General features: G+C 43.1%; 1 protein-coding gene across 11 annotated transcripts in view; it reads right to left on the reverse strand.

The window, feature by feature from the left end:
• TENM2 (teneurin transmembrane protein 2) overlaps positions 1–25,470 on the reverse strand; it is a 2,544,132-nt gene that overhangs the window by 1,485,074 nt on the left and 1,033,588 nt on the right. For 8 of the 11 annotated variants that reach the window (XM_073651122.1, XM_073651120.1, XM_073651116.1 and 5 more), the window contains one exon: positions 18,379–18,637. In XM_073651122.1, coding sequence (XP_073507223.1) covers positions 18,379–18,637 — 259 coding nt within the window. The remainder of the gene's footprint in view (positions 1–18,378; positions 18,638–25,470) is intronic. The other 3 variants (XM_073651119.1, XM_073651117.1, XM_073651113.1) reach the window with 1 other exon arrangement.

A 25,470-nucleotide genomic window follows, 5' to 3' on the forward strand; every position in this document is an offset into this window, starting at 1 on the left:
CTGTGTATCCACCAGACTTCTGCACAACACAACTGATAGTCCCAAACCCATTTATAAGGCAAGAAATCCCACTTATTAAACCTGACAGGGCACACTTGTGAAGTGAAAACCATTTCCGGTGAACACCTCTTGAAGCTCATCAAGAGAATGCCAATGCTACTTTGAAGAACCTAGAATATAAGACATATTTTCAGTTGTTTCAAAACTTTTTTGTTAAGCATATAATTCCACATGTGTTAAGTCATAGTTTTGATGCCTTCAGTGTGAAGGTACAATTTTCATAGTCATGAAAATACAGAAAAATCTTTAAATGAGATGGTGTGTCCAAACTTTTGGTCTGTACTGTATATGCAGATGGCTTAGGAATTGGCTAAGGGACAGGAAACAAAGAGTCATCATAAATGGGATATAGTCAGCAGTGAGGTGCCACAGGGATCTGTGCTAGGACCGATTTGTTTTAACCTCTTTATTAATGGCCTTTGGGATGGGATTAAGAGTAAAGTGTCAGTTTTTGCTGACGACACCAAACTATGTAGGATATTAAAATCTGATCTTGATATTACAATATTGCAGAACGATCTGGATAAGATGTCTGAATGGGCAAACACTTGGCAGGTGAGGTGTAATGCAGATAAATGTAGAGAAACGGCACCTAGGACGGAGTAATCCTATCGCTGCATATACATTAAATGGGAGTATACTCGGGTCTACAGAAGAGGAGAAGGACTTGGGTATTCTGGTTAAAAGTAAGCTGAGCAACAGTACTCAATGTCAAGCAGCAGCCACAAGAGCAAACAAGATTTTAGGATGTATAAAAAGAGAAATAAAATCCTGCGATCCCAATGTACTGTTACCCCTTTAGAAATCACTGGTGAGGCCACATCTGGAATGTGGGATCCAGTTTTAGACTCCACATATTAAAAAAGATATTCAGAAGTTAGAGTCAGTTCAAAGAGGGGAAACTAGATTGTTACAAGGGATAGAAGGCCTCTCATATGATGAGAGGTTGAAAAGTTGGGCTTTTTTAGCTTAGAAAAACGACGCCTCAGAGGGGATCGCATTTATATGTACCAATATATGAGTGGTCAGTACAAAATACTGGTACATGACTTACTCCTTCCAAAGACCATATTAAGGACCAGGGGGCACTCATTACGGGTGGAAGAAAGGCGATTCTGGCACCTAAACAGGAAAGGGTTCTTTACAGTTAGAGCAGTCAGACAGTGGAATACCCGACCACAAGAGGTAGTAATAATGGCAGACACTATAACAGATGTTAAAAAAGGGCTGGATGATTTCCTAGATGCACATAACATTGTGGGTTATAGTTAAATTAGTGACAAAATCTACAATTGGTGGAGGAAAGTTGAACTTGATGGGTCTAGATCTTAATTCAACCAATATAACTATGTTACTAAAATGTCTCACTTGGGAAAGCAAAATTCTAAAGTTATGGTGACATCCTTTCAGCCATTCCTACCTCTATAAAATCAGTTTTTGCTTCTACTGTGATTTTATAGAAGTAAATAGAATGTCTAGCCATTCAGCCCCTGACATATTATGAAATGTGACCTGTGGACTGGAGGGTTGCTTCAATATACAACAATACAGATTACTTAGTGTGGCCAATTCATCTGTGAAAGTGTTTTGATGGCAGATTTCTAGCCGCTATAAGCTGCACAATGCTATTCAGTTGAAATAATCATGTGAAAAAAGCCTGTGCTTGAAATCAGCACATATCTATATATTTATCGTATTATATTCAGCATTATAGTAAATTCTGAGAGAATAAAGGCTATTTCTATGCTTCAAAAATGTATTGCCAACACAGTCTCTAGTAGAGATGATAGAACGTTTTGATGCTTGGGTTCGTGGACTATAACTGACAGGAGTGCCATCGCTCCGCAGTGTACAATGCTGAGTTGCCGGGAGAGATGTCACAGAAGTTGATCAGCTGATGAGCTCATGTGACCTCACTTACTGAACCGCCGCTTGAGAATTTTCTCACACAGCAGTGGTGCCGTAAGTGAGGTCACCAGAGCTCATCAGCTGATTGAACTCCGGTGACCTCTCTCCCGACATCTCAGCGCTGTACTCTGACACAGGAGTGATTACACTCCTGTGTCAGTGTATAGCCTGCTGTCTTGTAGAGCAGTCACATCAGTGACTGCTGATGTGACTGTCCTACAAATGATCGCCATGGGACACTTAGGATTATGTCAACATGGCGGACAGGTGAAGTATATGTTTTTTTTTTAGTTTTTAATTTTTTTTACAGGTGACAATGTCGTCAGTGGATTAGGCGTTAGGTGAGCATACAGTGTTTTTTATTCTTAAATAAATTATTAAAACTGCGTGGACTTTTATTTCAAATAAAGGATTTTTTCACGACGTGTGTTTATTTCTACACCTGACTATGGGGTTAGTAATGGGGGTGTCTTATAGATGCCTTTCCATTACTAACCTGGGCTGCATGTCAGCTACCAATAAAAGGCTGACATGAACCCCAACCCTATTACCCCACTTGCCACCGCACCAGGGGAAGTGGGAAGAGCGGAGGCTAAGCGCCAGAATTGGCACATCTTATGAATGCGCTATTTCTGGGGTGGCTGAGAGCTGATGTTTTTAGCCTCGGAAGGGGGCCAATATCCATGGCCACTTTCTGGGCTATTAATATCAGCCCGCAGACATCGGCCTAGCCTTTGCTGGTTATTAATTATAGGGGAACTCCATGTAAATATTTTTGGGGGTCCCTTATTTTAATAACCAGTAAAGGCTAAGTATACAGCTGTGGGATGAAATTAAGAGCCAGGGAAGCTCATGGGTATTACCCTCTTCCCGGGCTAAAAACATCAGCCCTAGTTGTCCACTTTCCCTCTACTGCTTAATAAAATTACAGGGGATTCCACGCCATTTTTTTCTGAAATGTAATCATTTATTAATAAATTACATGTACAGTAAGGTACACACGCAAAGCACTGATTATATATAGTGGGTACGGAAAGTATTCAGACCCTTTAAAATTTTCACTGTTTGTTTCATTGCAGTCATTTGGTAAATTCGAAAAAGTTCATTTTTTTCTCATTAAAGTACACTCTGCACCCCATCTTGACTGAAAAAAAACTGAAATGTAAAAATTTTTGCAAATTTATTAAAAAAGAAAAACTGAAATATCACATGGTCATAAGTATTCAGACCCTTTCCTCAGTATTGAGTAGAAGCACCCTTTTGAGCTAGTACAGCCATGAGTCTTCTTGGGAATGATGCAACAAGCTTTTCACACCTGGATTTGGAGTTCCTCTGCCATTCTTCCTTGCAAATCCTCTCCAGTTCCATCAGGTTGGATGGTGAACGTTGGTGTACAGCCATTTTTCAGGTCTCTCCAGAGATGCTCAATTGGGTTTAGGTCAGGGCTCTGGCTGGGCCAGTCAAGAATGGTCACAGAGTTGTTCTGAAGCCACGCCTTTGTTATTTTAGCTGTGTGCTTAGGGTCATTGTCTTGTTGGAAGGTGAACCTTCTGCCAAGTCTGAGGTCCAGAGCACTCTGGAAACGGTTTTCATCCAAGATATCTCTGTACTTGGCCGTATTCATGTTTCCTTCAATTGCAACCAGTCGTCCTATCCCTGCAGCTGAAAAACACCCCTATAGCATGATGCTGCCACCGCCATGTTTCACTGTTGGGATTGTATTGGGCAGGTGATGAGCAGTGCCTGGTTTTCTCCACACATACCGCTTAGAATTATCACCAAAAAGTTCTATCTTTGTCTCATCAGACAAGAGAATCGTATTTCTCATAGTCTAGGAGTCCTTCATGTGTTTTTGAGCAAACTCTGTGCGGGCTTTCATATGTCTTGCACTGAGGAGAGGCTTCCGTTGGGCCACTTTGCCATAAAGGCCCGACTGGTGGAGGGCTGCAGTGATAGTTGACTTTGTGCAACTTTCTCCCATCTCCCTACTTGAGAAGCTTGAGAAAGGTCCACAACTTGGGACTGAAACATCACCACATGGACTATTAAATAATATCTATTTTTTCACTTCAACTGTGCTGCCTCTGTATTTCTTGGACTGTATAGATAGATACAAGATATAAGGAAGATGAGAGACACCAGATCCAACATTAACAAAAATAAACACTTGCAAATATCACTCTGTTTCTAATGACTCTATATAATATATGAGTTTCAATTTTTGTATTGCAGAACTGAAACAAATTAACTTTTTGATGATATTCTAATTTAGTGAGAAGCACTTGTAGATATATGGATAGATAGATATATGATAGATATATGGATAGATAGATTGACATATAATAGATAGATGGATGGTTAGCTATATGGATAGATAGATATGAGATAGATAGATAGATAGATAGATAGATAGATAGATAGATAGATAGATAGACATATGAAATATGTTAAGGTTAAATTTCAGGAAAAAATGGCATGGGATCCCCCTGTAATTTTATTAACCAGAAGAGGGAAAGAGGACAGCTGGGGCTGATATTTATAGCCTGGGAAGAGGGTAGTACCCATGGAAGTTCCCAGGCTATTAATATCAGCCCACAATTAGCCTTTACTGATTAAGAAAATGGGCCCCCCTCAAAAAAATGATGTGGAGCCCCCCTAGAATTAATAACCAGCAAAGGCTAGGCAGACAGCTGCGGGCTGATATTAATAGCCTAGGAAGAAGCCATGGATATTGGCCCTCTCTGAGTCGAAAAACATCAGCTCCCAGCTGCCATAGAAATGGCGCATCCATAAGATGGGCCAATTCTGGCGCTTAGCCTCTGCTCTTCCCACTGCCCTGTGGCGGTGGCAAGTGGGTTAATATTTATGGGGTTGATGTCAATTTTGTATTGTCCAGGGTCATCAACCCCATGGGTTAGTAATGGAGAGGTGTCCATAAGACACCTATCCATTACTAATCCTATTGTCAAATTGTTAAATAAAGACAAACACCCAGAAAAAATATTTTATTTGAAATAAAACACACAAAAATAACAAGCACTGTTATACTCACCTAACACCTAATCCCCGATGCCCTCATCCCCAGTAAGAAAACAAAAATAAAAAACAACAATATCCCTCTCCTGTCCGAAGTTCTGTCCCACGCCATAATCCAAATCTGGGATAAATAGTTTTCAACCTGGACGATGCCAAGAAATTACTGTACCCGGCTGAAAACCACCGAGGAATGAACTGAGGCCGCTACTGCGAGCTCAGCCACAGTGACTTTCGGTGACGTCATAGAGTTCACAGACGGTCATTGAGGCTGCGTTCGCAGCCAGGGCAATGAACTGCGGTGACCTCTGTGAGATCACTGCTAGCGGCGCCACTGGGAACGAAGCCTCAATGACCAGCAGTGAACTCTATGATGTCACCGCAAGTCACTGAGGCTGAGCTCCTAGCAGCGGTATCAGCTCATTCCTCAGTGGTTTTCAGCCAGGACGGTTGCATCTTGGCACCGTCCTGGTTGAAAACTATTTAGGCCAAAACTGGATTACTGTGTGAGACAGATCTTTTGACAGGTGAGGGATATGGCGTTTTTTTATTTTTCTTTTCTTACAGGAGACGAGGGCTTCAACGGAGTGGGCGTTAGGTAAGTATTTTTTTGTTAAATTAAGAATCATTAATTAAAAAAAATGTGTTGTTATTTCAAATAAAGGATTTTATTCTGGGTGTTTGCCTTTATTTACATTTTGACTTCTGTATTAGTAATGGATAGGTGTCTTATAGATGCCTCTCCATTACTAACCTGTGGGCTTGATGTTACCAGACAATACAAAGGTGACATCAACCCTATGAATCTTACCCCACTTGCCACCAGCACAGGGCAGTTGGAAGAGTGGAGGCTAAGTGCCAGAATTGGCGCATTTTATGGATGCGTCATTTGTTGAACTGAAACATTACTATTTGTGCTTAATAAAGTCCACTTCTTTTGGTATTGGAGTGCTGACTTCCTTTTATAATATCTAATATGGAACAAATTTATTGGACAAATTGTCTAAAGGCCTCGCACCCACTGTGAGTAAATTTCAAATGCTGCTGTTACACAAACCTTTTTAATCTATCTATCTATCTATCTATCTATCTATCTATCTATCTATCTATCTATCCATCCATCTATTTATCCATCTATCTATGCATATATCTATCAAATCAAATCAAATGGCCTTTATTGGCAGGACTAAGTACATGTTAGCATTGGCAAAGCAAGTGGTAAAATAATGGGGGGAATAGGATAGAGATAGGGACTAATCCAGGGTGAAGTACCTGGGTCCATGATATATCAGGCTCCTCTTAGTCTGTGGCAGGCACTGACATATTGCGCTGCTATGGCCGCTGCACTTTCCTTTTCCCCCAGTAGTATAGGCAGTTTCTCTTCCTTCTCCATGGAGGAGAAGTCGGAGGAGATCGGACAGTCTCATGAAGTGAGTGTCCCTCACTGCAGAGTATTTGGGGAACCTCAGCAAGAAGTGTACCTCATCCTCCACAACCTCCTGGGGACACTGCTGGTAGAGTCTGCACTCTTGGGCCATATAATTATGTCGATGCCACCTGGATTCAGAAGGCTGTGGGCGCTCAGTCTGTACCGGCTCAGGATCTGTCGCTTTGGGGTTTGCTCATTTCTGTAGATATGGGGCCAGTTTGTATTCCGTCTGTAGGTTCTGGTATATCGTCAGTTTCTGTTATTTGGTAATGTCGTTCCTCCAGACGCTGAGATATTCCTCTTTGCCTTTGTCTACCATCTTCCGGATTTCCCCTTTAGTCAGGCCAAGCAGGTTGGTGGCTTGGTCAGGCTGGTTTGGGGTGATTTTTGCAGAACTCTAGGTGGAATATTTCTGTTGGTCCAATGTCCCACTTTGACAAGTTTGTTTATGAGACTGGACCCCAGACTTTGTTGCCATACAGAAGGATTGGGGCAATGAGATGGTACAGACGACTTCTGATGGCATAGAAGGCTTTGCACGCCTTGTCTTTCAGCAACTGTATGGCTTGCTTAAAACTCTTTGATTGATTTCTAGGCCCAGGTAGGTATACTTGTTGGTTTCCGGAAGTGGACAACTGTCTATTATGAAGGGGGGGGGCGGCCTGCTGGTTTCTGCTATCTTTTCTGGAACACAATGATATTAGTTTTCTTCCGGTTGATTGGCAGTGCCCATGCGGTGCTGAAGGTCTCTAGGATTTTCAGATTATCTTGGAATCCTTTCTCAGTTGGTGATAACAGCATGAGGTCATCAGCGTACAGCAGAAATTTCACCTCTGTGTCATGGAGGGTAAGTCCTTGTGCTGATGAGGACTCCAGAGCTACCGCCAGCTCGTTGATGTAAATGTTCAAGAGTGTTGGACTGAGGCTGCAGCCCTGTCTCACCCCTCGGCTCAATAGGCCGTCCTCCTTCCATTTACCCTCACGTTTAACCTATGCATTTCTGTGTATTGGGATTATGAGTCCTTGGTTCCAGTTTTTGAGAAAGTAGCCAGCCTGCAGTACAATATTAAATAGTTTTGCTATCGCAGCCTGGATGTCTGGCGGGCTGTATTTCAGCATTTCTTGAAGGATCCCATCTGGACCGCTGGCTTTTTTACCTTTTATCAGTGTGATCCTTCCTGTTATTTCTGGCATTGTAATTGGTGTATCCAGAGGGTTTTGTAAGTCTTTGAATTTTTCCTCCATATCCTTCAGTTTGTTCACGAGCTCTTTTTGTGCCGGGTTCAGGTCTTCACTTGGGATGTCTTTGTAAAAGTCCTTGAAGTACTGGAGCCAAACGTTGCCGCTTTGGATGTTGGGGTTGTTGCTTTTGCTGTGGGAACCTAGGTGGTTATCTATCTATCACATATCTATCTATCTGTAGCACCCTGAGGATCCGGCTGCTACAGGGGTATTGCACCTCAGCCAGAGGTGTGATATTCCACTCCCGGGTAAGGAAGGAGTGTGGAACTGAGCTCAGATAGACTGCATGCACTACATACATCCCATTCCAGAGGAGCAGGCCGACGGTACTCCCACTTGGAAATGTGCAGGTACAACCGAGCCTGTTCCTGGCTGGAGTGGGAGGGGGGTGGTACATCCCATGTAGTGTAGGGGCAGATAGGGGGAGCAGTCTGGGTAGTGATAGGAGCTCATTGGGTGCTGGTCACCTGAGCTCACACATAGAGGGATATATAAGGAGGGCACCAACTTAGATCAGGGTCAGACGCTGAGAACAAGTCAGTTGGAGAGGAGAGAGAAGGAAACAGCAGCCCTGGAGAGAGAGAGTGGAGCAGAGAAAGACCCAGAGGGGAAGACTGAAGGGACCCAAGAACCCAAATTAGAGCACCGGGTGAGGAGTCAGCATCAGGGTACCGGAACCCAAGCTGGTGGGGGCAAAAACAATCCCTAGCCAGAGACCGGAGATCGTGGGCAGCGTTTGCCACGGTCACCCACCATATTCACCCCGAAGGCACACCACATGAAGGGTCAGGGAACCCAGGGCCAAGGGTGTCCCAACAGAAGGCCCGAGGGAGCTGGACCTAGGTGAATCACTGGTGGGGACGGCTGAAGAAAGGACAGAGGGAGAGCTCAGGGCCACGCTCCGGACTTGTTTGGGGGTTGGCTGGATCCAGGACCTGGTGGACGCAGCACGGCTCGGGTGGTCACTAGCAGCTGGAGTGACCAGTACAACATCAGCAGTAAGTAAACACCCTTAACTGCACAACCCGAGTCTGTCTTCATTGCTGGCTGCACCGCACCACCACAACCCCCATCCTCTGCGCCTGTCCCCTCTGAGGCTATACCCCTCCCGTTGGGGGTTATCCCACCAAGCTGCGCATCCACCATCAGCCTCAGCGGACCCTGCTGCAGCGGCGGCCACAGTGACCGCATCACAACGGGTGGCGTAGTCGACACAAAAGAACTTTAGTAACATCTGTAAAGCTGCCACATAACACTTAGCTTGACGCCCTGGGCACGGAACCGGGTCACAGCCGCTCGGAGACTACAACCCCCCCATCTGATCCGGTGCCGGGTATTCCCCTCAAAAAGGAATATGTCCCAGGGGGCGCGTCAACTTTGGCGTAGTCGGCAGGATTACGTGCCCACAACAACCGGGTACTGCGTGCCTGAAGAAAAGTGCAAGTTTACCTCAGAAAGAAGTCTCCCGCCAGTTCCGGAGGGTCCACGCCATCGGACTCCATCACCAGTCGTTTCCCGCCGATTGTCCGCCATTTCCAACTTGTTCCCGCCATCTGCAGAGTTTCCCGCCACTGGGCGACGCTTCCCGCCAAAACCGCAGATTTCCCGCCTTGGAAGAGCAGCGGACGCCATTATGGGCGTGCCAAAGGAGGGCAGGAGGCCACCTCCCATCGTGGGCCAGGACAGAAAATGGCGCCAAAAGTGGAAACCGCCCCCACCAACAGAGACTGTGATGCTGGAGGTGTCTGTCAGCGTGAAAGAACTCCCCCTGGAGCTGACAGTCACCGAGTTGCCCCGGGACCGCCCTCGAAGTGGGAGGAGACGAAAGAGAAGAGAAAAGATGGGTGTCGCTTGGAGCAGTCTGGAGCGAGCGCACCCGGAGGCAAGAGGTCTAACAAGGAGTAGCGGAGGAGCTCACCCGGAGATGGAGAGAAAGCGGAACAGCACCGGCCCGCTGGCCAGGAGTCTGCTAGAGACCGAGGAAGGAGGGCAGAGCAGCACCGGCCCGCTGGCCAGGAGCCTGCCGGAAGAAGAGCAGAGCAGCACCGACCCGATGGTCAGGAGCCTGCTAGAGTCCACAACCCCGCTAGGTCTAGCGGAGATCCTAGCGCAGCTCCCCCGAGACCGGGAGTGTGCACAAACTGCCCTGGAGGGCCTCGCAAGGAGGATGGCCCGGGTACAGCGCGAGATACTGGCGGAGTGGAGCCGGGAGATGGCCCAGCAACCAGAGACCAGTCAACGGAGCACGCTACCCTGGAAGAGGAAGCAGACCGCCTCTGAGGATGGCGCGGGAGGACCCAAGGCCGGAGACGACGCCGAGGAGGGAGCCGAATGCATGGAGGCAGGTAAAGGGGACGCCTATACCCCAAGCCGTGACACCGCTTACCTGCCCCAGCTCCCCGTCGCAGAGCCCGAAAGTCCCCCTGCTGTGCCCGTAGCCGCCAGGTCACCGCCATGGACTAGGCCCCGACCGGAAGCCGCCGCCGCGACCCCTGTGACGTCACGCGCACCGACTCGGAGCGTGACAAAGCAGGAATTACCACCAGCCTGGTCGCAAGGCCTAGTACCCCCGGGCGCCGCACCACCAACAGCGCCCCCTACCTCCGCGGAGCCTCCGGCCTGGCCGCAAGGCCAGGTAGCCCAGGGCGCCGCCGTCCTAACGGTGCCCTTCACCTTCCAGGTGCCCCAGGCCTGTCCGCAAGGCCTGGGCAACCCGGGCGCCACCACCACCGCGCCCGCGCCCGCAAGACCAAGAGTGCCGCATCTGGGAGGAGCCAGAGGACCCGGACGGGTCTGAAGCAACACCATATCAAGAAAAAGCAGGAGGGAGCCGTCGTTGAGGACGGGAGTAGAGACTGTATATAGTTGCCCGTCGGGGCACAGTGAACCGTTGCTGCTAAAATAGTCCCCGTTGGGACCAGTGAACTGTTTACCCGTTAACCCCTTCATCCTACAGGCTGAGGACTGTGAGCAGCCATTCCCTTCCCTCTACCTGGCCGAGGACTGAGAACGGCCAAATTCCCCTGTACATAGTTGCGCTTTCTAAGGCGCCCCCTACTGGTTTTATGAGAAACTGCTTTTCTGTCGCACTTTACCTGGTCACGAGTTGCACGGTGACCAGAGGAGGAAGAAAGAAAGAGACGACGAGAATGTTATTTATATATATATATCTACTGTTTTATATAATGTTTTATATGGTTATGTTTATGAAAAAAAAAAAATTGTTGTTTTTGTGGTGTTTTGTCTTACAGCCCGAGGACGTGCTGTGATTTACCAGGGGGGAATGTAGCACCCTGAGGATCCGGCTGCTACAGGGGTATTGCACCTCAGCCAGAGGTGTGATATTCCACTTCCGGGTAAGGAAGGAGTGTGGAACTGAGCTCAGATAGACTGCATGCACTACATACATCCCATTCCAGAGGAGCAGGCCGACGGTACTCCCACTTGGAAATGTGCAGGTACAACCGAGCCTGTTCCTGGCTGGAGTGGGAGGGGGGTGGTACATCCCATGTAGTGTAGGGGCAGATAGGGGGAGCAGTCTGGGTAGTGATAGGAGCTCATTGGGTGCTGGTCACCTGAGCTCACACATAGAGGGATATATAAGGAGGGCACCAACTTAGATCAGGGTCAGACGCTGAGAACAAGTCAGTTGGAGAGGAGAGAGAAGGAAACAGCAGCCCTGGAGAGAGAGAGTGGAGCAGAGAAAGACCCAGAGGGGAAGACTGAAGGGACCCAAGAACCCAAATTAGAGCACCGGGTGAGGAGTCAGCATCAGGGTACTGGAACCCAAGCTGGTGGGGGCAAAAACAATCCCTAGCCAGAGACCGGAGATCGTGGGCAGCGTTTGCCACGGTCACCCACCATATTCACCCCGAAGGCACACCACATGAAGGGTCAGGGAACCCAGGGCCAAGGGTGTCCCAACAGAAGGCCCGAGGGAGCTGGACCTAGGTGAATCACTGGTGGGGACGGCTGAAGAAAGGACAGAGGGAGAGCTCAGGGCCACGCTCCGGACTTGTTTGGGGGTTGGCTGGATCCAGGACCTGGTGGACGCAGCACGGCTCGGGTGGTCACTAGCAGCTGGAGTGACCAGTACAACATCAGCAGTAAGTAAACACCCTTAACTGCACAACCCGAGTCTGTCTTCATTGCTGGCTGCACCGCACCACCACAACCCCCATCCTCTGCGCCTGTCCCCTCTGAGGCTATACCCCTCCCGTTGGGGGTTATCCCACCAAGCTGCGCATCCACCATCAGCCTCAGCGGACCCTGCTGCAGCGGCGGCCACAGTGACCGCATCACAACGGGTGGCGTAGTCGACACAAAAGAACTTTAGTAACATCTGTAAAGCTGCCACATAACACTGAGCTTGACGCCCTGGACACGGGACCGGGTCACAGCCGCTCGGAGACTACAATCCCCCCATCTGATCCGGTGCCGGGTATTCCCCTCAAAAAGGAATATGTCCCAGGGGGCGCGTCATATCCATATACTGTATCTATCCAGATATGTATTTATCTATCTATCCATTCATATATCTATCCCATATCTATCAGTCTATTCATATATCTTCTATCCATATATCTATCACATATCTATCTATCTATCTATCTATCTATTCATATATATTTATCTATCCATATATCTATCCATCTATCACATATCTATCTATCCATATATCTATATATCTATCACATATCTATCTATCTATCTATCCATATCTATCTTCTATCTATCTATCTGTATATCTATCTAATCTATATCTATATAGATAGATAGATAGATAGATAGATAGATAGATAGATAGATAGATAGATAGAAAGAAAGATAGACAGATATTAGGATAGGTAGGTAGAAGGATAGATAGATAGATAGATAGATATAGATAGATAGATAGATAGATAGATAGATAGAAATATGTGAGTGAGATATAATCAGTGCTTTGCGTGGTTACCTTACTGTACATGTAATGTATTAATAAATGATTAAATTTCATAAAAAAATAGCGTGGGTTCCCCCCGTAATTTTATTAAGCAGCAGAGGGAAAGCGGAGAGATGGGACTGAAGTTTATAGCCTGAGAAGAGAGTAATACCCATGAGCTTCCCGGGCTTTTAATGTCAGCCCACAGCTGTATACGTAGCCTTTTCTGGTTATCAAAATGGGGGGCCCCAAAAATTTTTTTGACATGGGGCTCCCCTATAATTAATAACCAGCAAAGGCTAGGCAGACAGATGCGGGCTGATATTAGAAGCCTAGGAAGGGGTCATGGATATTGGCCCCCCTTCCGAGGCTAAAAACATCAGCTCTCAGCCTCCCCAGAAATGGCACATCCATAAGCCTCCACTCTTTCCACTTGCCCTGGTGGAGTGGCAAGTGGGGTAATAGGGTGGGGGTTCATGTCAGCCTTGTATTGGCAGCTGACATGAAGCCCAGGTTAGTAATGGAGAGGTGTCTATAAGATGCCCCCATTACTAACCCTATAGTAAGTTTAGAAATAAACACACGGCCTGAAAAAAAACTTTTATTTGAAATAAAAGTCCACACGGTTTTAATAATTTATTTAAAAAAAAAAAAAAAACGTATACTCACCTAACGCCTAATCCGCTGAAGAAGACAACGTGGGAAACTACTGATCTTCGGGTTCGTGCTTGGCTTTTGCTGACTTTGAGAAAAAACACTCGGGGGTCTGAGCACGAATTTGAATGTGCAATGTTCGTGCCGAATTTGAAATTGGCGAATGGGTTCGCTTATCTCTAGTCTCTAGGGGCGCAGATGGAGTCATCCTAAGATTTATTGCACCAAACGTGGGTTGAAAATACCTTTGACTTTACCCTCAATTTTCTAATAAAATATGGCAATACATGTCTGATTTGAAATAGTAATTTCTGCCTGCATATCCTAGAGAGTATCTCAGAGTATTTACATCAATTTAGGGAGGACAATTTTAATATATTGGTCAGAGATGCTGACATCTATTCTTCACCAATCATTTTCTTAGCAGTCCTGAAGCACAGTCATGTAATCTGTTTCTAAATGTATCATAAGCTGCCAAAATGAGTGGGAATTAAGATTAAACCAATACATTACTAGTGCAAACCATGCTCATAAACACTAAATTTAAGTTCATTACCTATCTCTCATCTGATGTATGGTCTTGTATAATGACAACTCCTCTCCATATGCCTAATTAGTTCCCAATCAAAACCTACCTCCATAAGTCAAAACAGAAAATACTCTCTAAGAGGGGCTCCTGTTTTGAGGGACCAAAGTCATTTTTTATTATGTGGATGGCCAAGAATGCTCACATGTAATGCTACATTTCTTCTGGGCAAATTTCTTGATTGATGCTGCACCCCTTTACAAAATTAGCTGTTTGTTGGTAGTGCAGTAAAAACAAAGCAGAACTCATACCGAGATGTAGAGGTGTGCATGCTGGTAACTAAGTGGAACAATGTACTGCAAAATGGGGGGCAGTATATGGGGGTTTACAGAAGTGGTATACTGCATGATGGAGCTATATATGGAGGAAGATGAGCAAAGTGGCATACAGCAAGATAGGGTTGTGTATAGAAGTTAAGATGTGTGATGTATAGCAGGATGAGGCTTTGTAAAGGAGCTGCAAGATGTTATATACTACAGGATAAGGCTGTAAATAGGGGGCTGAGAAAAATTATATACGGCAAGATAGGGATGTCTATAGGGGTAGTGATTAGTAATATACTGCAATACAGTGCCTTGAAAAAGTATTCCTACCCTGTGAACTTTTCTACATTTTCTCACATTACATACCACAAACTTAAATGTATTTTATTGGGAGTTTATGTGATATAAGAACAAAAAGTAGCAAGTATTTGTTAAATGTAAAGTACATGATATACAGTTTTCTAAATATTTTAAAAATATAAATCAGAAAATTGTGACACACATTTGTATTCAGCACCCTGTAGTTGGCTACGCAGGTACAGCAGGATGTGAAATCCATTTATTTTTGTGATTTTCCCAAACTCAAACCATCATTTCTTGCTATCCTCAACAAGCATTCAAGTTAGTATTAGTACAATGTAACTAAATTAGTAATATGTGTGAAAGTAAACAATGCCTGACCTATTCAATGCTCTATAAATGTGTGGAAGTAAACAATGGCCTACCAACTCAATGACCTTCCAATGTGTTAAGTAAACAGTGCCCTACAAATTCAACTTCCCCCTGCTGTTTTTGCATTTGCAATTGTGTATTTTTTCATTAACTCAAGTAACCTTAGTTCATGGCTGTACTTCATAGATTAATGCAAAAAACAAACAAAAAAGTTCTGAATAGTCAATATTTTTCAAACATAAAAAACTTTTTCCCCTAAATAATTAGATTAAATTTACCATTTTTACAATTTTTTTTATGGTTTCACATATATATTGCATTGGTGGTCTAACACCTTGGTATTGTTCATGCTTGCGAGGTGGAAGCAAGCTGAATTTGGGGATCCTAAAAAATGCATCACAAATACACCAAGAAAAGTAGCAAAAAAGGTAGCAAAACCTGCATTTTGTCTGCAGCTATTTTACTGCCAAAAGATCAAGTTTTGGCTACAAAGAAAAAAACGTAGCAAAAAGCAACATGTGAACATAGTCACACAAAACCCAAAAACATAATGGCTGGAGGCACATCAATACCTATGGGTAAGGGTGTACCACAAAAGCAGCATAGCTCCAAAATGCATATGAAAACAGGAGACAACAGGGGCTTTTAACTGCAAATAAGGAAATTCTTTATTAAATACATATATAGATTGTAAAAATTCATATAGAGTACATAAAAAATTCGATGTGTTCAGAACAGGAGCAAACACACTGCCGAGTAACCAGCCCAGGGAATTAAAGTGCAAGGTAATACAAAGATTTTAAAGTGTACAAATCCACATGTCCACATATAACCACCAGGCATAATAAAAACCTTTAAAGTGGAATCTGTGAAAGGGGGTAGACAATGCAGCTATAGTACCCCACAGATGGTCAGAAACAAGGAACAGAGAACAACAGGTAGTAGCCCTCATGAAATATTGCGCTACAGGTGAAGCAAATATTGGACTAGTGGTGAGACACTTACCCACAGGCTGGAGACCCCCCAATGGGATGAAAAGGTGCTGTACCAGCTTCCCAACGCGCTTTTTCAAGGGAAAAAGCGACGCACGGTCAATGTGAAACGTGGGCGTGGGGAGCACTGGATATTCATTCTCCTTAATAGCGGCACACTGTGTAGCTGCAGCGCGGCTCCTGCTGTTGCCAGAATCGCCTGTGCCTGCTGTTAAAGGGCATGAATATTCAACCTTTCTCCACGCCCATGGGCATGGGGAGGGGTGAATATTCATGTCCTTTAATAAGCGGGCACACGCGATAGCCCGGCAGCAGCAGGAGCCGCGCTGCGGCTCCGCTGTGTGCCGGCTATTAAGCAGCATGAAGTCACTGCTCCCCGCGCACACAGTCCCGGCGTGGGGAGCAGTGACTTCCGGCAGCTGATCTCTCCTTGTGAGCCACGCATGGCAGTGACGTCATGCGCGGCTCACATGGAGAGATCAGTGCGGGCAGAGAGGAACGCAGTGCTGGAGAAGAGAAGAAAGGTGAGTAGGAGTGTTTATTTATTTATTTTTATGTGCAGCTTGATGGGGATTAGGGGGACCATGCATAACAGGATAAATATGAGGGGGCCATGCATACCAGGACAGGGATTAGGGGTGCCATGCATACCAGGACAGGGATGAGGGGTGCCATGCATACCAGGACAGGGATGAGGGGTGCCATGCATACCAGGATGGGGATTACTGTGCCATGCATATCAGGATAGGGATGAGGGGTGTCATGCATACCAGGATAGGGATGAGGGGTACCATGCATACCAGGATAAGGATGAGGGGTGCCATGCATACCAGGATATGGATGAGGGGTGCCATGCATACCAGGATAGGGATGAGGGGTGCCATGCATACCAGGATGGGGATTACTGTGCCATGCATACCAGGATAGGGATGAGGGGTACCATGCATACCAGGATAGGGATGAGGGGTGCCATGCATACCAGGATAGGGATGAGGGGTGCCATGCATACCAGGATGGGGATTACTGTGCCATGCATATTAGGATAGGGATGAGGGGTACCATGCATACCAGGATAAGGATGAGGGGTGCCATGCATACCAGGATAGGGATGAGGGGTGCCATGCATACCAGGATGGGGATTACTGTGCCATGCATACCAGGATAGGGATGAGGGGTACCATGCATTTCAGGATATGGATGAGGGGTGCCATGCATACCAGGATAGGGATGAGGGGTGCCATGCATACCAGGATGGGGATTACTGTGCCATGCATACCAGGATAGAGATGAGGGGTACCATGCATACCAGGATAGGGATGAGGGGTGCTATGCATATCAGGATAAGGATGAGGGGTGCCATGCATACCACAATAGAGATGAGGGGTGCCATGCATACCAGGATAATGATGAGGGGTGCCATGCATACCAGGATAAGGATGAGGGGTGCCATGCATACCAGGATATGGATGAGGGGTGCCATGCATACCAGGATAGGGATGAGGGGTGCTATGCATATTAGGATAAGAATGAGGGGTGCCAAGCATACCAGGATTTGGGAAGAGGGGTGCCATGCATACCAGGATAAGGATGAGGGGTGCCCTGCATACCAGGATGGAGGGGTTCCATGCATACCAGGATGGAGGGATGCCAGGCATACCAGAATGGGGATGGGGACCACGTATAAAAGGAACGGGGGCATATATACCAGGATGGGGGATATTGTCAGAATTGGGGGACATTACCCCTATACCAGTGTCAGCAGAAGACCCCCTCCCCCTTAAAAGTACATCATGAACACATTTTTTGCTTAAATTTTTTTTTTTTTTTCCTCCTCTAAAACCTAGGTGCATCTTATGGTCCGGTGCGTCTTATAGTCCGAAAAATACAGTAATAATAATGGAAAATAAATAAATAATGGTAGCGAGATCTAAGATTCTTCATTCATATTTTCTTTCTAGACTCACAAACTTATTCTGAAGGTTATATCACAGATAAAACAGCTTTCAATAGAATTCTATGAAACATCACCATATATTTCTACACATCTGTGACTTTTAGGGAATGGAGAGAACTGAAAGGCTACAAATCCGTGTAGTCTAAGCAGGCCAAACAGTCCATTTGGCCCTTCTGAAAAGACCAATTATTTTACAGAGCAGTGATAGTTAGTCGCTCTGTTTGAGATTTTTGCATTGGGATCTACAAGCTTCTAGTCAGGTCACTAGGCGTAACGGTGGGTTCACATTAGCATTTTGAATTCCTTTATTCTATTTCATATTATAAACAGAATCACAGGATTTATGTAAGGGGTGATTCTGTCACTTGCCAATGACCTATAATGGGGTCCATCAGATTTCAGTTACAATGCGCCACATTACTATGAAAATAGCACAAAAGCTGTTTCGCTGGTTTTAGTAAATATTATATATTAAATATTCAACACATATTTAAATATTGATGTAATACAATTAAAAAGGAGAAAACCCCTATTAATATGAAATTAAAGGTTGGAGAAATGGATTCATTCCTGTTACTTATAATAAATACAGTTCCATTACCGTCTAAGTGTTTACTGCCGATGATAAAAACAAACAAACAAGAAAAGAAACCTTGACTTGTACCTTATTCTAGGAGGCACACTGTACCTGGTTTCCAGTGGAACATTGCTGTTGAGTACCCAGCTGTCTTGAAGCTGAACCGATTCTGGAGTTGTGGCCATATCATTCGGAGCTGGTGCTGGTGCATGAATCTGATTTCTGCGGTTAGTCAGGGAGTTCTTATTTAGAGAGTTGGCAGAAGAATGGTGGTGGGAGAGCGTGTGATTGTGAGGAGGAGGAAGAGGAGGCCGAAGTGTTGACTGGCTATGATGATTTGTTGGGCCTGGAACAATGGAACAAAAATGTATTACTATTTCAGTTTCACTTTCGCAGTTTCCATGTAAAGAAAAACATCAGACATTTTGCTAAATGCATTAGAAAGCTGATAACAAACTAAGGTTGTCACAAGTTAAAAAGTAGTATCAGACAATATGCAAAATGAAATCAAATTTGTGCATACAGAGCCAGAAGAATATGAATATAGTAGGTTTCCCGCAGTCCTCAGAAAAACTCAGTTCCTGTAGTCCGTATGCCAAAAGTCAGTTCAGACCAGAGCAAAGACATATTCCTCTTGTTTATAGGAAATCTCATTTAACTTGTTTATGGTCTGGCACGTTTTGCACATTTCCTATTCAGTGGAGGGTGACCACACACATGATCTGCTCTTCACCAGTGGTCAGTGGTAAAGCTTAAAAAGTTCTTGGGATTAATGGTCGCCTGGCCACAAATACCAGCATGTTAGAAAACCGTATGATGTGAAAACATAGATATTTTACTTGCAAGCAGAACCAATATATGTGGAATTATAGTCCAGACCTACTGAATATTGTCGCATACATATTTACATATTTTACAATCTGTTCTTATGAATGATATTAAATGGTCCGTATATAAAATATATCTGCAAAACAGTTTATGCACTTCTTTATCAGCCCAACTTTTTGGCCAACATCTATAATAATACTCGGATTCCCAAGCTAAATACTCTGAGACTAAACAGTCATTTATTAACCTATAAATAAGCGCATAGATCTAGATAAATGCTCTACAGCTTTATATGCGGCGGTTGCAAGCATTTGGACTTTGAACATTAAGCATGTTGTAGACTGAGAAATAATAAGATATACTGAGTAATAAAGTACTAAAATAAATATAATTACAGCTAAGGAGAGGCCAAAAGGAAATTCTGGGAAGGAAGCCAGTGATGATAAAGGTCTTATAAGTCACACTGATACACAGTTGAGTAACTACCATTTCAACCCAGCAGCCACTTAATATCAATTCACTGGAAATTGACTTGAATAATATAGAACATATAAATTACTTATCTAAAGAAGGAGCAATATTGCTATTGACCACTTAACATCTATGATTTATATTTTGGGATTTCCTTTTGTATGCAATTACGTACAAATCAGTCAACCTGGGTCATATTTAGCGAATTCAACACCTCAGACATAGCTTATCATTATGTTATAAATAATGTTACATGATATTACTGGAAGCCAGAACCCTGCAGACTAGTTTTATAAGGATAATTCTGATTTATCAAAACAGCAGCCTTTAACAAAGCTATCCAGATTTTCCCTCAAAACAGACTTTTGTTAATATTTCCCCTGCCCCAAATGACAATATACCAGGCATTGTTTGGTTAATGTAATCTGCAGCAAAGCGGTAGTTAAGCTTTTTTTCACCCAGGGCAAAGGTTCAGCGTGCTTCCCATTACTTCTGTATTTAACCCTCAACTGGTGAGGTGGGGTTTGCCGCACCCCAGGGAATTTTTGTTCGGCTGCCATTCATTGAAAAATGCTGGTATGAGGATACGTGTCTCACTAGCTTCCATCCATTTGTGGGTGTCAAAAATGTGTTATACTCATGTGTACTCAATCGCCAATAAGAAAACGATTAAAACAAACGTGATCTTTGCATTTTCTGTAGAAATAAGAGATTTCTAAACACTGGGGTATAGGAAACCCCACATCACCAGTTGCGTGACAAAAATCCCACCTCACCAGTTGAGGGTTAAATATAGTAGCCATGAAAAAGTGGCTTGTTGGTAACCCCCTGCTATTCAGCTCCAGTGTCATCCCCTCCTAGTTACTGCTAAGCCCCTAGGAGCTTGTAGTAAACAATCAATCATAAATAAAAATCCAAAAATGCATCTTTAGTCCAATCACATGGATAGAGCATAAAATCTTCCTTATTGAATATTGAGTAAAACATGGATAACTGTTTGAAACGCCTAAGATCTGTGCCTCATTTAATATTCAATAAATTCGATTTTATTCTCTATCCATATAGCTGGACTAAAGATGCATTTTTTATGCTTACTTGCATGCTCTACAGGAGCATGGTCCATGCCTTGGATTAAGCCTAACTACACCCGGTGACCTGGTACACTTTTTGAATAATCATAAATAAACTCATAACAAGATACTATATTATTAAAGAGGACCCTTCACCAATTTTTTCATGTTGAACTGGATACATGATGTAATAGTTGGCTGCAGAGTGGAATTCAAATTTATTTATTTTTTTATTTGAATCTCCATTAGAGAGATATTAGCAATCAAAGTCTTTGGCATTTAATGAATCAACTTTTGTTAAGTCCAAGTATGTGCTATCAGAGTTTTCATTGGGGCAAGTACTTCTTCTTCCTGTATGGTGTTGACCAATCATAAGTAGGCAGCAACACAGCAGGAAAACAATCCCCCATCATAGCTTGTAGCAGGTTTCTCAATGTTTGAGATGTATGCCAGACAGCCCTGATCTTCTGGTCTAACCTCCTGTATGACTCTAAAGTTCTAGAGTATAGCACAGAAGATTAACACTATTCAAATATTTTACCTGTACACGGGGGGCAGCACAACTGAGATTAGCTATGTCACGTTACAAACCCTTCTATCAGCATGGTCACCTCTGCTATACTGTTTTTCCCCAACACTGTCTGCCTGGAGATGTGTCAGTAATCATACTTATGTCTGTTGTGCTCACGGGGGGCAGCACAACTGAGATTAGCTATGTCACGTTACAAACCCTTCTATCAGCATGGTCACCTCTGCTATACTGTTTTTCCCCAACACTGTCTGCCTGGAGATGTGTCAGTAATCATACTTATGTCTGTTGTGCTCAACTTGTAATCATTCTGCAGTGAGATCAGAGCAGAATGTCATTATGTGCCTCATACAGGAGTAGCCCAGAACAGACTACTCCTGTGTGAGATGTAATGCCTGGACTGACAGTGGATCTCTTCACCTGAATTTTGAAGCTAATATATGCATATGGAGCTATAAATTTTGATCAGGAGACAAAGCATTGGGCCAGGTATTCCGATCCAAACATGGACATGTGAATCTGGCCAAAGACTGCTATTTTTCCTGATAGTTAATTGGCTACATGTGAAATTAACCAGTATGTGATAGAGAATTTAGATTATGTGCGCTTCAGAATATGTTGGTGCCATATAAGGATATGTAATAAAAATAAATAACAAGATCATGGTAATTAAGTTTGGTTTTACTGATGCATTCATATCTGGTCCGTTTCTGTTGGCATCCATCTCCTGAAATGCATTTCACACAAAGCCATCTGCAGTTTGATTTCTACAGTCAATGACTTTAACGACATAAAGCGCACAGAAAACTTCCCAGAATGCATTGCAGAAGCCCCAAGCGGTAAATGGGTAAATAATACATAAGTAGAATTTATGAGAACAGTAAGGCCATCAAATAAAAATCGTTCCATAGGTCCCAATATGTGATGTACTCTGTGTCACGCATCTTTGCCTTTTTAAAGAAAAATAACATCTCTCTGGAGCTAGTCTGACATCCCTGTATTTGCTGATGATTAGGACATTCTAATATTTAATGTGTAGAACGTTTGTTAAATCAGATTACATTTATTACCAGCCCTCACATTTTCTGCACAGCTCGTAGCTAACATGTTTCTCTTGATGAGAAAACAATGCAAATGAAGCATTGCATTATGAAATATCGCATCGAGTGTTTCCTAAGAATGATGCACAGTCTTTGTGACTGGTTCACTCCACTATCCTCACATTTCAGGGCCTTCTGTTATTTTGTGTCATGGTGAGCACATATTATATTTTGGTACAAAGTTATTTGGCAGACATTTCTGTATGTATACAGAATGTACAGTTTACGAAGGATGGCTTAGCTTCTGTAACATCTTATGGATTCTATGGATGATTGTACTTTATTAATATGGGAACATGTCATATGATTACACAACATGTATCACAAGATGGAGCTCTAATTTACTTGTTTTTTCTACAAGAGAAATTCCTTTAGAATGCCTTCCAGTACATTTGATTAGGAATGTTGGTAGTAATGTAAATTCTGTGGGGGGGGAGAGGGTGTTGCCTGCAAGTTATAGATGTACCAATCGTTAAAGGGAATCTGTCAGCTGGCTTTGCTATGTAATCTGAGATCGGCATGATGTAGGGGCTGATTCCAGCGATGCGTCACTTATTAGGATGTGTGTTGCTGTATAAATAAAATAAGTGTTTTATCAGCAGGAGATTACTACAGGACTATGTGTCCCGTGCCTCCTTGTCAACTGCTCTGTGTAACCACTCTCCCCACTGATTAGCAGCTTTCTGCCAATATACAGTGTGCACAGAAAGCTGCCAATCAGAGGTGTGGGTGGTTATACAGGGTACTGTTAAATTTGCAGAAAAGAAATCAGTGATTGTATCAAAATGACAGCATGTGACACATCACTGGAACATCACTGCGCTCAGATTACATAGCAAAAACCTGGTGACAAATTCCCTTTAATTCGACACTTAATACTTTACATGCCATTATGCAGCAAATTCTAAAGACTGTGGACACTTTTTTAACTATCTAAATACAAGCATTTTATGCAAAAAAAAAAAGTTTTGCAATAGGGTTTTATTATTTTCACTATTTAGCTCCTACTGCCTCTATGCATTTTAGTAAAAAGCAAACTGCAGAATGAGTTAACCGAACGAGCTTACGAGAGGATTCACAGTTAAATCATTCGAGAATCTGTTATGTAAAGTAACGTGTATAGGCTGAAAAAAAACTACATTTTTTTTATGAAACTTTATTGCAAATTATTTTTGGCCAAAATGACATGCATTTAAGTAGAACAAAAATTGCTCCCAAAAGATGCGTACATCATTTAATTTGACCGTTTCAATGAATTGTGCTGTGTTAAGTGTCAAGTAAAAGTTTTCTACATCGTAGTTTGTAACCTAAGTTTCACGATAATGTTTACTACGACTGTAGAGTCAATGCACATGAGCCTTATATGAATGAAAACATGTGAATGAGCCCTAAGGAATAGCCAACTGTATGTGTTATTAACCATCTTTTCATCTATTCATTTAAGTATTCATTATGTATTTTAACTTACTGTAAACTCATAAGATTGTTTGAGACTATACTTTGTTGGTGGTCTACTTTACCCTAATTATTTTTATTTTTTCATCCTTCCCCCCTCGGCACTTCTGGGCACAGCGAACAATGTGGCTTAGACAGCGTCATTCACCCACGACTTATCCCTTATTGGTTTTTTCACAATGCCCAGCCTATTTACCTGCCTTTTCCTCCACCTCACCACCCCCTTACAAAGATTTGGGTGAGATGAACGTTGGAGGGTGAGATGGAAGATACACAGCTACATCTACTTCATGGAAATCGCTGGTCTGTATCCATTGTCATGTACATTTTTGACCCAGGATCTAGTGGGATCTAGTGAATGTGGTTTTCACATTATTGTCCATTTGGGTGGGCATTTTTTTACTACATTATTTTTGCAATTTTAGTTGGGCGTTTATTCCTTTTGTGTCATTCAGCCCAATCTGTTTATTTGCTGTACTTTTAATATGACTTTTCCTATCTCAGCACATAATATAATTTCACCATTGATGCTGTGTCCTGCCAACATTTTTGGCTTCAATGATGTCTATGACTTTATGTATGAATTTGGTGAGCTTGTGTCCAGAAATGTATATTTAATAGATATACGTCATTATTGTTTTATTTCCATCTGGTCATTATTCGGGTTATTATACGTGTTTTTGGCCTAAGGAATATATTTGGTCAGATGTTCAATTAAAATAGTCCTATGTAGAACAACTTGACCTTTTAGTGTTTTTTCCAAGACTTTTATCAAGAAGAAGGAAACATAAGAAATTTTATTTTCTATATTATAAGTGATTATTCAAATAGAAAATCATTTCATGGTAGGAAATATTTTACCCCTGCATTGTTACAACTACTCATAATAAACAAAATGTTTATATAAGTCATGCAAAATCAACCAAAACAGCAGATTGCCATCAGCTGGAACTGATAGTTACTTATTTAGTGCTGTTCTTTAGTTTTAGTACATATAATTCAGAGCTACATTCACAATTTTACTGAATTAAGCTCAATCCGTCTTGTCGTATTCTAGGAACTGTTTCAATTGACAACCAGCAGAATTGTGATTACAGCTCTGGGATATAAATCACACTGTAAAAATTAGTGTAATATATATAGTGCAGTTTAAAGCATGTTCTGCAACCTGTGCAGAGGTAATTGTGCAGGGGTGGAGGTAAAGGATTTGCATGCAAATCCATTGGTGGATCCTGTATTGTTACCCCCCCCCCAGTTTTATAATAGGTGTTTCCTTTAATTTAAATTGTGCCTGTGGTGATAATGACATGAATGCTGAAAAGCGAGCTCTATAAAACATGCATATAAATGAATATCATATCCTGGTATATTTTACTTTAATTTGATACCAAGCATATTTGTGAATATCTAAATATTTTTCAGATTTTATTTTATAGCAGTATTATGTCTGAAATCAACACAACAGCACACGTGGAGCACGTTCACAGGATGAGTGGATTATTAAACACAGCTTTTAACAGATTTTTTCACTTTTTGCATATTTTTAGCAGAAAGGCGGAACGCAATCATTGGCTATATAAATATATTATCATTGCAGCCAATAAAAGGTTGGCATGTTCTTCATCACTCAATACTGCATGATGACTACTTGGATCATTTGGAATTTAGAAAGGTTTGATGTGTATGAAAATTATTAGGAGCAAAACTGTTAAGTGAGTAGGTGGGA

Source organism: Phyllobates terribilis, unplaced genomic scaffold, assembly GCF_046119375.1.
Source record: "Phyllobates terribilis strain yellow unplaced genomic scaffold, ASM4611937v1 Scaffold_11__3_contigs__length_659146591, whole genome shotgun sequence".
In the NCBI taxonomy this organism is placed as follows: domain Eukaryota; kingdom Metazoa; phylum Chordata; class Amphibia; order Anura; family Dendrobatidae; genus Phyllobates; species Phyllobates terribilis.